A 13,456-nucleotide genomic window follows, 5' to 3' on the forward strand; every position below is an offset into this window, starting at 1 on the left:
GCAGCCTGGCAGGACAGTTGTGACGTCATTACATCACATTACATTACATTACATGACGTCGTCATGTCCCACCCTACCGTCAGTCTAAGGATAGGTCATTTTTCTTCTTCTCAGTCCCTCTAACCCTCATAAGAACTCCCAATCCATTCTGAAACCCCCGCCCATCACCCCAATTTTAAACATCCTGTTAATTTTCTGTTCCTCTCCCATTGGGTCTACTCTGACCGAGGAAACTCAGCCCAGCTGGCAGCCCAATTTTTCATCCCAGGGAAAGGACACCCACAGGGACCTGATCCAGATTAGGACTATGTGGGGAGCAAAGTGTTACTGCTCCCTTCCCTCAAGTCACAGTCCTGATCTTGACCAAGGGCCTCCCATGATTACTATTTGTTGTTTAAAAGCAAACACATTTACCCTAATCATGGGCTTAGCATAACATATGTTTGGCCTTCATTGTGATCTACAGGTTACAAATGGTAAAGAATTAGAGCCCAATCCTATCCAATTTTCCAGTGCCAGTGCTGCTGTGTCAATGGGGTATGTACTGCTTCCTGTGTTGGGGGTGCAGTCACAGAGGCCTCCTCAAGGTATGGGAACATTTGTTACCTTACCCTGGGGCTGCATTGCGGTTGCACGGATGCTGGGAAGTTGGATAGGATTGGGCCCTCACCCATTCCTTAAGCATCCTCTCTCAGTGCTGCATTTAATCTCCCTTGTTAAAAATGCATTTCTTATGTCTAATGTGAACTGGTGCAATTTGAATTTATATATTTTGTATTTTTGATGTTGATTAACAGATTTGGGAATGCTTGATTTGTATGATCTTCACAACTGTCCTGCAGAGGTGCTCTTCAAAGGAATATTCTTTGAATAAGTATTTTCTTGGAGCAGACCTTTAGTCTCTCTTTTTCTTAGAATCTGTTGCTTGGGGTTTATGTTGTTCAGAATTTTAAACCAGCTTGTTTCATGTGAGAGTTTGTATTGCAGGCCTCAATGGTCCACACAACAGAAACCATCCGGATTCGCTATTTCATGGATCTGCTTATGGAAAAGAAATGGCCTGTGATGCTAGTTGGGAATGCAGGCACTGGGAAGTCTGTGTTGATGGTGGATAAGCTGGATACCCTAAACATGGACGATTTCATAGTGCAATCTGTTCCCTTTAATTTCTACACAACCTCAGCAATGCTGCAGGGTAAGGGAATTGCATGAAGGAAGCCATTCTTTGTGCATCTTGGAGTCCTGGGACTTTATACACAATCAGTTCATAGTAAAGCAGATGTGCCCGTGCTCCAAGTTCATTGCATCCTGGGATCCAGAAGAAGGTTTTGAGACTATTTCAGATCCCCTGCACTCAACATGTTATGTATTTTTTATTGAGAAAATGTAATTCTCTCTCCAGTCAGCTGGGCCATTGTGATTCAGAAGGCTGTCTGAAATACGGGGGGGGGGGGGGCCATATCCATGGGTCCCATATCTGTGGATTTAGTTATCAGCGGATCGGGTTCACACCCCCACCATGTGCCCCCTCTGGAGATGAGGGGAGCTTCCTCAGGCTTTCCAATACCTTATAAGGCATTAAAAACATCACTTCTGGTTTCATAGAGAAACCAGAAGCTGCTTTTTTTAGCTATAAGGCTCAGTCTGAGCCCAGCAGAGGCCACAGACAGATGTCTGCGGTCACTGTTGGGTTCAGAGGCAAGGAAAGTGGTGCTCTCTTCAGCTCCAGAGGTTGGGGTGGCTTGTGTTCATCGGAATCCATAGTTTCAGATAACCACAGGGAATTCCGGAACCCCCACGGATACAGGGGCATGCCTGTAGAACTTTGTGCTTATCACAAGCACCTATAAGTTAGTATCCATAACATTATTGAAGTTAATGAACAATACAACTTGACTTTTCCCCTCCCCCATTTTGTTCACATCATGATGTGACTCTAATGCCTTCACTCCCTACCCTCACTTAGCCTAGATGTGTTGTGTGGAAAGGACTGTTGTCTTGAGGCAAAGTAAATGCTCATGGAGGGGGCAGGACTATGCTGCAATGTCCTGATTGTTCAGACAAACCTGTGTGCATGCAATAAACAGTCTAGGAAAGCACGTATAATGGAGGCAAGCCCTGTCACACTTATTACAGTCTGCCCCCCCCCCCACCACATTCACTCACTTCAGATGTGTTCTGTGAAAAGTGCTTTTAATGAATCTGGTTGTGGAAGTGAAACTGTCAATAGGCTTTTCCACACTTTACCTTGTTCCAGTTCATGCAGTCTTGCCTGTGTGCTGATGCATGCATTGTTTCAGTCTTTGAAAAAAGCAGCGGAGTCACACAGGGGCGGATCCACAGTTTGTGTTCTGGGGGGCCATGAGCACTAGCTTAACCCCAGAGCCCGGATCAGCCAAGCAGATAGACCTGGGCTCCTGCCTGTACTTGGAGCCCTGATCTATCTGCTAGGTAGACCAGGGCTCCCAGTTGAACCTGTGGCCTCCATGGCTGAGATTTGCTGTGAGGGTAGACCTGGGCTCCCAGTTTGAATGCTACATTGGATGCCCCACCCAAAGGGTGCTCCCTTTTCATCCGACTTTGCTCCCCATTCCAGAAGGTGCCCTTAAATTTACATACAAGTTAAAAGTGTTTGGGTTCATAGAGTTGGACATACCATTTATCATCATTATAATATGAAATTCGTAATGCTCAGAATGGCACATTTGCATAAGATATTTTTCAGGGACTATAATCAGTGCATCCAATCCTGCAAGCCAGTCAAAAAAACCACCTTTTTTTCTGGGGTTCAGCTCCCTATATTTCTAGTTTTGCATTTGACATCAACACAGATCTCTCCTCTGTGAATATGCCCAGAAAATGACCCTGCTCTCATATCATATTTAAATCAGACTCAAAACAAAGGTGCAGCTAATCAGTTACAAACACTTTCGAACAGGATCATTTAGTCAGATTTCTGCTTCTTCAACAGTCCCATACCACACTTAATGTGGAAAGTCTGCTTTGGAAACTTAATGTGGAAAGCCACATGTCTCCTATACCATTAACAGGAACATTCTACAACAGCAGCTGTTCTTTTTGCACCAAGGACCAGCAAATCTAATTAAGGGCCCCATCCTATCCAACTTTACAGCACCAGTAATGCTGTGATGCAGCCCCAAGATAAAGGAACACATGTTCCCATACCTTGAGGAGGCCTCAGTGACTGCTTCCCTGCTGTAGGATGCAGTGCATGCCTCATTAATACAGTTGCACCAGTGCTGGAAAATTGGATAGGATTGGGCCCCTGGTTCAAGGTAGGAAAGGCTGGAATTCTCTCATCATGTAAAAGAAACAGAGGAGCACTTCAAGAGCTGCCCTCCTTTCTCCTCTTCCCCCCCCTTGCAGGTAAATGTGGATAGCATTGCAGTCTAAGAGAACCCAATCCTTGGCATGTCTACCCTACCCTGCAGTTTCATCATGAAACATCCTTTATTTTCCCCCCATCCACCCCCTTTTTGGAGGATGCTTAACATCCAATGTGAGAGTGAACTGAAAAGAAATGTTTGCTCGTGCTTTCACTTTTTAGTTGATTCTACTATGTTTAAGTGTGTGTGTGTGTGTGTGTGTGTGTGTCGTAACAGCTCCAGCTGGCTAATTGCAGTTCTTGCCAGTGGGGGGGGGGGGTGTGGCAGACTGTTGTCTTTAGAGACACCCAACTCTATGCTTGTCTACTCAGAAGTAAGTCCCATTATAGTCTATGGGACTTGCTCCCAGGAAATTATGCACAGGACTGCAGCCTGAAACAGAAGGAGCTGAAAAGCACAATCGGCAGGCGGAGCGCAGAGAGGCACAGGAGGTGCACTCTGCCTGCCCTCCCAGAACAACCAGGTGCAGGTCTGCAGACAGGGCCTCTGAGAGGAATTTTATTGGGGGGTACAAAGTTTCCTTTGCAAAGTGGGGGTTGAAACAGAGTGGGGGAGGGTGGTGATGGGCAAGCAAAATAGGGGCAGGGAGGGGGAAGCGGGGTGAGAGGACGGTAGAGAAAACTGGAAAAGTCTTTGGAGCCCAGGTCTGCCTACCCAAGCGACATCAGTAGCATTCCAGCATCCCCAGTCATGCTAATCCCCAGCATTCCATATGTCCAACAAGTCTGAGAAGACAGGAAAATGTCAGATCCCAGGAAATTTCTGGGGGCCCTACTTTGGCTCCTGGGCCACCCCCCTTTTGACCCTGGGCCCAGGTACAAATTACCCCCTTTACCCCCCTCTCCTAGGCCCTGTCTGCCGAGGTGCAGTTGGTCGGCGTGTCTGCTCAGCCCTGCTGGGGCTGGAGCAGCAACAGCAGCAAGAGAGGGCCAGGCACGGCAGCCCCGTGGAGAGGGCAGTAGGGGAATGCAGGCGGCTCTCAGAAAAAGCTGCCCAGAAGCGCTGGGCTGCCCAAGAGAAAGGAAACCTGGATCCCCGTTTTCCCTCTGCCACTGCCCTTCCCCACTTGTGTGACAGCTTTGGGGGGACTGAGCATCTGTGGCCCCTGGCCTGGATCCGCCTATGGGTCACCATCATGTCTGCTGTCCTTTCCCAAACCCTGAACAAGGCCACTTTAAGGCACAGTGAAGTAGACCATCCATCCATCCCACGCAGTCTACACATCATGTTGTTGGTTTTGAATCGGTTCTTGTAGAGCTATCTGTGAAATGAATGGGAAACATTTTGCCTCAATGACGTCTGTTTCTCAGTGCTGTTCTACTTGTACAGCTATTCTGGAGAAGCCCCTAGAGAAGAAGTCTGGAAGGAATTTTGGTCCCCCTGGAACCAAGAAGCTAATTTACTTCATTGATGATATGAACATGCCAGAGGTAGATAAATATGGCACTGTGGCTCCTCATACGTTGATCCGGCAACACATGGACCATGGACATTGGTATGCATATAACTGATCTGCAATTACTGGTTCGCATGCATGTTTGAATTACACAGTTGGACATTGGTGATGGTGGATGGACCCTAGAGACTCTTCTGCATGGTGTCGCTGCACTCCAAGCAGAGCCATCACTAGGGTTTGAGCGTCACCCCCCTGATGGACCTCCTCCTGTACCAGGCCATACAGAATAAATTACAATATTTTACACACAGCTTAAATGCAGTGGCATCACTGGTGTTGGTGTAACCCCCATTAATTGAAGCTCAGCTCTGGCGCTAGGGCAAAATAGGATTTGGCCCATAGTCTCTGTGAAGAACAAATGCATGAGGGTTCACGGGGATCACACCACCCCATCAGTGATGCAGACAAACTAGCCCCACCTTCTGCACATTTGGGAAGCAAATGCTGGACACAGGTAGAGTTTCACCCTGGGATGAGATCTTGTTTTTGCTCCAAGATGGTAATTATAGGGAGACACTTTCCTTGTGCTGGACTTGTGTCCAGCATTTGTCTGTGCTCACAAACACTGAATGTGTGGAGAGCAGGGGTGCACTTCATTCCTGGGGACTGGGGCCAAGTCACACAGTCCCAAGGGCCCCTTGAATGTTTTCCTCCATAGAAAGCAAACATCTGAAGTGGGGTAATTTCTACAATAATTCTGTCTCAGAATCGTTCTGTCTTTTTGCTTCTACTTTTCCACTAGGTATGACAGAACCAAGCTGACATTAAAGGATATTCATAACTGCCAGTACGTTGCCTGTATGAACCCAACTTCTGGATCCTTCACCATTGACTCCAGACTCCAGGTAGGCATTGGAGCTGAGTGTTACTGAAGGAGGGAGGAGGGTCTGCCATTTCTCATTTCAGTCAAAACATCGCCCTCATTCCTGCAGTGTTTGCTTCTTTGAATTTGGATACCTCTTCCCCTGGTTGGAAGCAGAAGACACGAGTTTGCCTGGCCCTTTTTGGTTTGCTTTGAGATTTAAAATGATTTCCTTATGTTAAGAAGATGGTTCTGTCACCACAAAATGATCCTTGTAAATGGTTTCTCTTGTAGCGACACTTCTGTGTGTTCGCTGTGAGTTTCCCAGGACAAGATGCCCTTATGTCCATCTACAGCACCATCCTAGGTCAGCACTTGGCCCTCCGAAATGTCCCAATGGTGGTCCAGAAGATCCATTCACAGCTAGTTTCAGCAGCTCTGGGTAAGCATGACCAAAAATGGCTAAGTATACTCTAGAAGGAGTGTTACTTTTTCTCCTATCTGTATATTTATAATTTGCATGATGGTCAGATTCAGTAGTTTTTTTCCAGAAGAAACTTTTAGGAATACTGCATTTTCCCAGTACTCAAATATAATTTTGCTGAAGAAACTATAATCCTTTCCTCAGCTAACTGAGGGCCCAATCCTATCCAATTTTCCAGCCACAGTGCGGCTGTGCCAATGGGGTGTGCACTGCATTCTGTGGTGAGGAGGCAGTCACAGAGGCCTCCTCAAGGTATGGGAACATTTCTTCCCTTACGTTGGGGCTGCCCTGTGGCTGCACCAGTGCTGGAAGGTTGGGTAGGATTGCGCCCTGAGCCACAGTGATTTGGAGCACCCTCTGGAATGCGATTATGGCAGTTGTCACAGCCATGCTTGGAGGAGAGGAGAGGGGTTTTTTACCTCATGATTCCTTGGAAATCAAAAGCATAGCAATTCATTGGGCCTATGCTCCCACCATGTTTGTGGTGAAAACAGACTTTTCTGAGGCATATATACTCAGTGCAGAGAAAAAAACAACCTTTATAATGTAATATGAACATAAAATATACATAGTTCTCAAAACCATAAATTGTATAAGAAACAATATGGCAGCAACAAAAGCCCCACGTTTTGCCTTGTTAAATTTTGCCTCTAAATTGAAAATAGAGGATAGTTTGTAGCCACATTAATTAATTAAATACATTTCTGATTAATAAATTTGTTTTGACGTAGATAAAAATTAACTTCTGATTTCTTGCTACTTGTGAATGCAGAATTTAAAATCCATTTTCCCCCAAGCACCCTCTTTTGATTTATAAATGCTGTATTTCTCCATTCTACAGCCTTGCATCAGAAAATTACATCAACCTTTCTTCCAACGGCCATAAAATTTCATTATGTTTTCAATCTGCGAGACCTCTCCAACATTTTCCAGGTACAATGTTGATTTCTCTGTACTGGCACTCTCCGACTTATGTAGGGGTTTCATTCAAGACAATCTTACATAAGTCGATTTTTACATGAGAAGGAGTCCCTGTTCTAGTTCACACAGTCACAGAGCAAAGAGGGAAGTGAGAGACATAGAGAGACATATTGCAGCTGCGGATGCAGCTGCTGCCACGGCAAGTCCCAGACTTACGTAAGTGCAGCCAGCAAAAGCATCAGTGGCAGATGGGAGGGGTATGTGCCACCTCCCTACAGTCCTCTGTGGATAGAGCTCGCCTCCTACCTGCCCCGTCCTCCACACAGACTCTTAGACTAAGAAGGAAATGTGGAGCACTCTGGGAATGCCAAGGCTTACATACGTTGAGGACCTGCAACAGTTCATTTTAGCTTTACTTCAGTGTGAGTTTCTCTCCCTGTCCCTTTGAATGAGACAGAAATCCAGGCAAAATGCAGACCAGTTACTGGCTAGACTAGATTATTGGGGCTGTTATTTAGAATACACCTGCCGAGCACAACCAGTCTAGGAAACAGAAGCCAAGAGACAACATCCATTCCAACAAAATCCATACAGCTTCCTTTTTGAAGGAGAAGGTAATGGAGCTTGGTCTGAGAACTAACAGTCTAGGTTAGCCAAGCTGATATCAAACTGAAGTTGAAGTCATGCAGAAAGGTTTGAGAGAAATTGAAACTGCTCCTATGTAAGAATGAGTGTCACATGCTTGGCTCATATCCTGCCTCACCAACATCCTGTCGGACCAATCTTAGCATTGCTCCTATGTGCTAATTTGCTTAGAAAATTTAAAGAACAGCCCATAGGTAGTTATTGCCTCCTGTCCACTTCGCTGATTACAGAAAGAGAGTAACTCTTTAACCAAAGAGTTAAAGTACCCTCTTTAATCCATGAGGGTATTTTCTCCTGCCATGACTCCGTCTTCTTTTACCTCCACAGCTGCTTCCCCAGAGCTTCTGACTAACCCTGTTCATATTGTGTTTTCCCTTCCTGACTTCTTCTTCATGTTTTCTCCAGTTTTGAGAGCACTCCCTGCACTGCCACAGCCTCATCCTTCCTCCCATGATTCAGCATGACTATGCTTTTTATTGTCAGACTTCATAAATTCCTAATGACATCTCCTGAGGCATTCTGTTCTGGCAGAAGAAGTTGCCATCTGTTAACATCCGCGCAACTGCAATATGCACAAGGGCCCTGGGGAATAGCTGGCTTTCCTAAGCACGTATATATTCCATATTTTCCTCCTTTGATAGGTTTTTCAGTGAAGCAATTGTTTTCGTCTGGTCATTGCTCATTAGCAAAATGATTTTAGGCCTTCAATCTACAGCGATGGGTTTGAATACCTCAGTTGGGTTGTTAAAGCACTATGGGGGGACCAAATCGTTGGCAATTGGTATTGGGGATAATGCAGCACAAAATTCTAAGGGGAAGGTCCACTTGTGGTTCAGTTCTTGGTACTACAGAAAAGAGAGGCATATTTGTGGATCCCTTTGATAAAACATTGCTGAACCACTCATCTAGGATGTAGGCGGTGGCATTTCTCCTTACAGTGTGTATTTGGTGGACAGCAAAATTGGCATAACACAAAGAACTGGATGGTCTGCCCTAAAATGCAGGCATTCTAAGGATGAATGTGCAGGACCAGCATGGAGCTACATCACACAATCACCCCTGGCCCCAATTGTGTAGTAAGTGTTCACAAATGGTAAGGTTTCTGCATTGAGCACTGCCAAACAAGACCTATTTCCAATGGCATTCATGTGGAAGCTGCAGATGAACGTTTGAACTAACCCTTAGGAACCAGATAATAGAGGAGCAAATTGCTATGGGTCAATTCTGATGTGTTCATGTGCAGTCTGTGAATGGGGCAGGGAGAAATTCATATATGTGCATGCACGTTCATGCATACTCAGGCACACAGAGACTATTCTTCCCTCTCCTCCCATACTTCCATGGTGCCAGCAAAGACAGCTCCATCAACATCAGCACAAAATCAAAGGGTAGTAAAACTGTTACTAAAGCAACCATGATTCATGATCTGTCATGTGCACAACCTGCCAACATGATTAGATGGAGAACTCATTCAGGAGATATGTCAGCAGTAGCAATGGCCGCAAGCGGCAGACTGCAAGATGCCTTCTCACGTCCCTAGATAAGCTTTTGATTCCCATATATTGGTTTTATCCTGATATAGCACATATAGGTCTGTGTTGATTTTTACTCAATTGTGAGGACAGGTCCAACTCCCAACTTCTCCATATTTAGCTGAGTTTATGAATGAATAAACACCTGTGGACAAAACTTTGACTTGGATCATGAATGTTGGACCATCTTCTTCTGGATGTGTTCAGAAGAAGATACAGCAAGGACAATGCAGATAAGCAAAATGAGTCTTGACACTTGGCAGTCAATTCTATATGCAGTCAATTCTTTTGAAATGTAATGGGTGGGCTCCACTTTTCCATGCCACAAAAGGCATGGCTCTCTACAAGTTAATGCTGATGCTCCTGTCTTTGACAGGGACTGCTGTTCTCCACACACGAATGCCTCAAAGTGCCGGTAGACCTGGTTCGACTGTGGCTGCACGAAGCGGAGAGAGTTTATTGTGACAAACTTGTGGAGGAAAAAGATCAAGAAAGCTTTGGCCGGGTCATGATGGCTTCTTGCAAAAAGTTCTTTGAAGTGAGTTTCTCTCTTTTTCCATTCAAGGGTGGACTTGCACTCTGCTGGGATATCTCTGGGCTTTTCTATATTAGTAACAGAAGAGGGCTAATTACCCATGGGCAGGAGGAAACTTACAAAAATTCACAGGCATCTCATTACACTAGACCATTACACTAGACCCCGCCCCTGGGGCCACTTGCGGCCCTCGAAGCCTCTCAATGCGGCCTTCAGGGAGCTCCCAGTCTCCAATGAGCCTCTGGCCCTCCAGTGATTTGTTGGAGCCCACACTGGCCCGATGCAACTGCTCTCATTGTGAGGGCGACTGTTTGACCTCTCGATGAGCTGTGGGATGAGGGCTCCCTCCACTGCTTGCTGTTTCACATCTGTGATGCAGTAGCGGCAGCAAAGGAAAGGCCAGCCTTGCTTTGTGCAAGGCCTTTTATAGGCCTTGAGCTATTGCAAGACCTTCATTCATTAATATGTTCATCTTTAATATATTCATTTATGTAAACGTATGTAAATTTATTCAAATTTGAAATGTAAATTAATTCTTTTTTTTCCCCTGGCCCCCCCCCCCTGACACAGTTAGAGAGACAATGTGGCCCTCCTGCAAAAACTTTGGACACCCCTGCACTAGAAATCCCTACAATGGAATGAGTTACCATTATTTCTAAAGCCTTATGATTGGGTAGATCAAAGAACCTGGTTCTCATCTGCTAAACTCCTACCAAACTCCTGAAACACATCTAACCCCCAAATTTGCCACAGTTAAAATGAAGGTGAGAGATAATTTATGAACATATGTTTTTGCTTTCTGCAGGAATTTGGTGACAATGTTGTCTTTGCAAAACCCAATATTTATTGCCACTTTGCTCAGGGCATTGGAGACCCAAAATATCTACCTGTTCCTAACTGGCAGGTTTTGAATAAGTTGCTTGCGGAAGCCCTGGATAGCTACAATGAGGTCAATGCCGTGATGAATTTGGTAAGTGACACGGGAATTGATGGCTGGACTGAGGATGCTCCTGGTTCTTCCAAGCGTGGTCTCAGTTCTTTTCACTTCTTTACTGACCATATACCTGTGACTGTGCCCTTCTTTTAAAAGTATGTCTTAATGCCTTAGAGCACAATCCTGAGCTCAGTACTCTGGCTTTCCGCCAGAGCGCACTGTTGCAAACATGCCATATGGCACGTCTGCGAGGCTTACCGCTGGGCTAGCGCCCGTGCTAGCCCAGCACTGGGCTAGCGCTGGGCAGATGCCCATCCTCCGCTGCTTGGTGGTCTCATGGACCGCCAAGCCATGGCATGGTAAGTGGGGAGGGGGGCGGGGAGGAGGCATTCTGGGGAGGGGGGAGGCAGGCGGAGAGAGGTCGGGGAGGAGGTGTGACAGGGAGGTGGGAGATGGAGAAAGGACAGGCGGGAAGCGTGCCGGGGGGAGGGAGGGAGGTGGGTCCCATGGAACTCTGCTCCACCGTATCCAAGACGTTTGTGTGAGGTTCGGCACCCTTTACCTTACCTTTTGGTTGGCTGTAAAGTGAGTAGCCGCATTGCAGGGCTGCTTCCTTTACCTGGGAAGAAGGGAACGAAAGTCCCTTTCTCCTGAGGCACCGCCCGTGGCAGGCTGAGGCATGCTGGATGCAGCAGGAGCCGTTCTCGGCGCCGCTGCAGCCACACGCCCTGGGCAGCTCAGAATTGGGCTGTTACTTTCTACAAATTCTTTGTCTCTTGTCCTTCCCATGCAGTACATTTATCCCACATTTATCCTACTGTTGGTAGACTCTGTTCTCTGAAGTAAGACTTTTTTTGTGCATGAAATGCTGCTAACTATGTGCACCAATAGTTGTGCTATCCCAACAGATGTGGCTAACTTTTGAGCATGGAGGGGAAGTTGCTGTGCAAAGTTTTAATAGGTGAAATGGAAAGAGAATCAGGAGTCCTTGATAACATCAGAATGTCCAGAGTTTTGCAAAAGTGCCAATAGGCAAAGAGTAGAAAGGAAAGTATCCAGGTGGAGTTAGTGAATAGGTAAATGTGTGCATAATTAGGTTAAAAATATTAAAAGGTGAGTGTGTGCATAATTTAAAAAAATTAAAGCTCCTAAAGCTACAGAGAGGGCAGGGTAGCACAATGGCCAAGATAAAGGGAACTGTGAAACATTTTGTTCAAAACAACTACAGGAGCATCATGTAAAGGTCAGTGCCTGTTTTTGTGAAGTAACTACATAATGGTGATAAAAACTAGAGCACAAAATCAGGGTAGAACATAGGTGGGCCAAACAAGATTCTTTACTAATAAATTCAAGCTAAAAATTAGTTAGTACTGTATGGCTACATCTGTTTTCATTAATAGTCCAATCCTATTGGGCTCCCCTGCTGGACAAATGCGCATTCTGCCATTGCTGGCTGCTGAAAATCAGCCATAAAGCATGTTCTGGCAGTGCGCAAAGTAGTAGCCTTCCCATGCATGTTTGCCGGATCTCTGGCCACCTGTTGGAGAAGATAAGCCAGGTGGGAGATGTGGGAGGGCAGAATGGGGGTGGAGAGGGGAGGAACGAGGTTGGGAGGCTGCAGGAGGGGGTGGATCCGGCAGCAGTGGAACACACTGGAATCTTTCCCATTTAGCAGAAGCCTCCTCACCTCCTTTCCCTTCTCAGACTTGTGGCAGTAAAATCACTGGCCCAGGTCCAAAGGGACCCATTGTGGAGCAGGAGGGTTAAGTGGGGGTAAGGGGATTAAAATCCCCTTTCCCTTCCAAAGTCTCCCAAGCCCCCCCCCCCCCCCACTGGATACAGCACATGCCTTTTGGGCACAGCTGCACCAGCAAGGGAAGGGATAGGATTCAGCTGTAAATCTTACAAGAACTTTCAGTCAAAGAGCTCTTGGTCATAAGTTCTTCTAAGATTTATTGTGGTTTACGCTATTAACAAGCCTTCTTTGCCTGTCGCAGGTGCTGTTTGAGGATGCTGTGGCTCACGTCTGCAGGATCAATCGGATCTTAGAGTCTCCCAGGGGGAACGCTTTACTCGTTGGGGTAGGAGGCAGTGGCAAACAGAGCTTGTCTCGACTGGCAGCCTATATCAGCTCCTTGGATGTATTTCAGATCACACTGAAGAAAGGCTATGGAATTCCAGATCTCAAGGTGTGAAGATTTCTTTAGAAATATCCCAGCAAATGGCTGGAACACAGAAAGAAATCAAAAACCAATGCTAAATGCCTATACACTGCTGCCCTGCATCACGTCATGCAATATACCAAAAGACAACCCTCTCAGTTCCATCCCTGGGATTCTTATGCAATTCTGAAAAAGTAATTTTAAAGGTTTTATTGAATTGAATTTTGCCCATTGGAAGCAATAGGAAATGATTAAAGACCAAATCAAAATTGAAACAAGACAACCATCCAAATTGGACATAAACTGAAGCAAATTTTTGAAACAAGCCAATGAAACTAAGCAGACTACCAAACAAAATTTAAATTTAAACAAAACAAAATTTTAAAAAATTTAATTTACTTATTTGCAAATCTTAGTTGTGAAGGTTGGCAGCAGGAATGATTCCCCAAAGCTCTTTTAGTGGTACAGTATTGAAAACTATATTCTGACCCTGAGCAGCAAACAGAGGGAGTCTCCTGGGGGTTGTGCATGACCGCTTGGGAAGTGCAAGAGTGGCCCCTACTGGTCACTAGGGGAAC

At 45.8% G+C, this 13,456-nt stretch overlaps 1 protein-coding gene across 1 annotated transcript in view; it reads left to right on the forward strand.

The window, feature by feature from the left end:
- DNAH17 (dynein axonemal heavy chain 17) overlaps nt 1-13,456 on the forward strand; it is a 122,790-nt gene that overhangs the window by 64,710 nt on the left and 44,624 nt on the right. Inside the window, exons 46-53 of the mRNA XM_066612860.1 lie at nt 988-1,195; nt 4,737-4,902; nt 5,606-5,708; nt 5,960-6,107; nt 6,991-7,082; nt 9,624-9,785; nt 10,588-10,752; nt 12,714-12,905. Of these exons, the coding sequence (XP_066468957.1) occupies nt 988-1,195; nt 4,737-4,902; nt 5,606-5,708; nt 5,960-6,107; nt 6,991-7,082; nt 9,624-9,785; nt 10,588-10,752; nt 12,714-12,905 (1,236 nt within the window). The remainder of the gene's footprint in view (nt 1-987; nt 1,196-4,736; nt 4,903-5,605; nt 5,709-5,959; nt 6,108-6,990; nt 7,083-9,623; nt 9,786-10,587; nt 10,753-12,713; nt 12,906-13,456) is intronic.

This window comes from Tiliqua scincoides, chromosome 2 (genome assembly GCF_035046505.1).
Source record: "Tiliqua scincoides isolate rTilSci1 chromosome 2, rTilSci1.hap2, whole genome shotgun sequence".
NCBI classification, from domain to species: Eukaryota; Metazoa; Chordata; class Lepidosauria; order Squamata; family Scincidae; genus Tiliqua; species Tiliqua scincoides.